Here is a 1,267-nt window from a genome sequence, read left to right on the forward strand (position 1 = left end):
TTATCTAACAAAAACTTAAAAACGCGAAAGCCAAAAAAAAAAANAAAAAAAAAAAGAAAAAGAAAAAGATTAAAGTTAAAATAAATTGAAACTAATTAAATTTTATATCCCCTGCAATGGCGCCAAAAAATTGATCATACGATTTTCAGCAAGTATACAGTATCATGAACAAGTAATAAAGTGAAGAGTATCGTTTCCACGAGAACTATGTACTTAATCAAGAATAAATTAATTTTCACTGTAATATAATAGCCAAAGTTGTTTGAATGATTTATACTAATTTATGTAATTAAATTAACAATTGAAATGAGCAATGTATAAAATTTTTGTGAGTTTCAATTGGACGTTAATAAGACTTAGAATTTTCCTTATTAGTTCATTTTAATGCAAATAAATAACATGACAATATGTGCAAATTCTTGTTGATCAATGTCCCAAAGTTAATAAAAGCATGTGTCAATGCCAATTAAATATATCCTCTCCCATGACCTTTCTATATCTTTATGAAAGATGTGAATACGAAATCATGCATTAAAAATGTTAGAACATTTACAGAAATCTTGCAAAGCATGTTCCCTATCAGACTTTAGAATAATTGTTATAAAATGCTATCTATTTTATCATTTCTCTCGGAATCAATAAAATTCACAATCAATCCAGTTAGTGATCAAAAATTTGAAAATTCATTGAATCCTATAACAATCATCCAAGAATAAACACACATTGAGCGTTAAATTATCAAATTTATATTAAAACATCATAATAAGGGTTTATCATTGTCTTAGTAATTAAAACCCTAGTCTAGAATTACAAAATCACAAGAAAATATGTTTAACTCGAAGAATATAATCTAGATTTTAGATTGATGAAGGAGAAGAAGATGGATATTGAAATCTTAAATCTCTTCAATGGTTTTTTGATGAATCTCTTGTATGTCTTCTTGTTGTCTCTTCAATAATTAAGGTTGAAACTCAAATTCCTTGAAAACTTGTAATTGCCCTTTAATTCTCACAAAAACAATGGATTGACATCTCTTTGAAGATGTTAATGTATGAAGTTAGGGGTATGAGGTGTATATGAGAGTTCCCCCTAATGTATTCCACTGTTAGGTATTTATAGGAGTTAAAATTTGGTTGAACATTATGTCCAAATTGGTTTTCAAAAGAGTTCCAATCAAATGAGAAAAGTAACATCTGTGCACGCATGTTTTTCTCTGCACAGCCATCCGTATTTTTGTCATAACTTTCTTTTTCGATATCCAATTGAG

General features: G+C 27.8%; 1 protein-coding gene across 1 annotated transcript in view; it reads left to right on the forward strand.

The window, feature by feature from the left end:
• Positions 1-865: 865 nt before the first annotated feature.
• Positions 866-1,267, forward strand: part of LOC111388640 (homeobox-leucine zipper protein ROC8-like) — a 5,254-nt gene continuing 4,852 nt past the window's right edge. Inside the window, exon 1 of the mRNA XM_023013394.1 lies at positions 866-930. Within this exon, the coding sequence (XP_022869162.1) occupies positions 866-930 (65 nt within the window). The remainder of the gene's footprint in view (positions 931-1,267) is intronic.

This window comes from Olea europaea, unplaced genomic scaffold (assembly GCF_002742605.1).
Source record: "Olea europaea var. sylvestris unplaced genomic scaffold, O_europaea_v1 scaffold512, whole genome shotgun sequence".
Classification (NCBI taxonomy): domain Eukaryota; kingdom Viridiplantae; phylum Streptophyta; class Magnoliopsida; order Lamiales; family Oleaceae; genus Olea; species Olea europaea.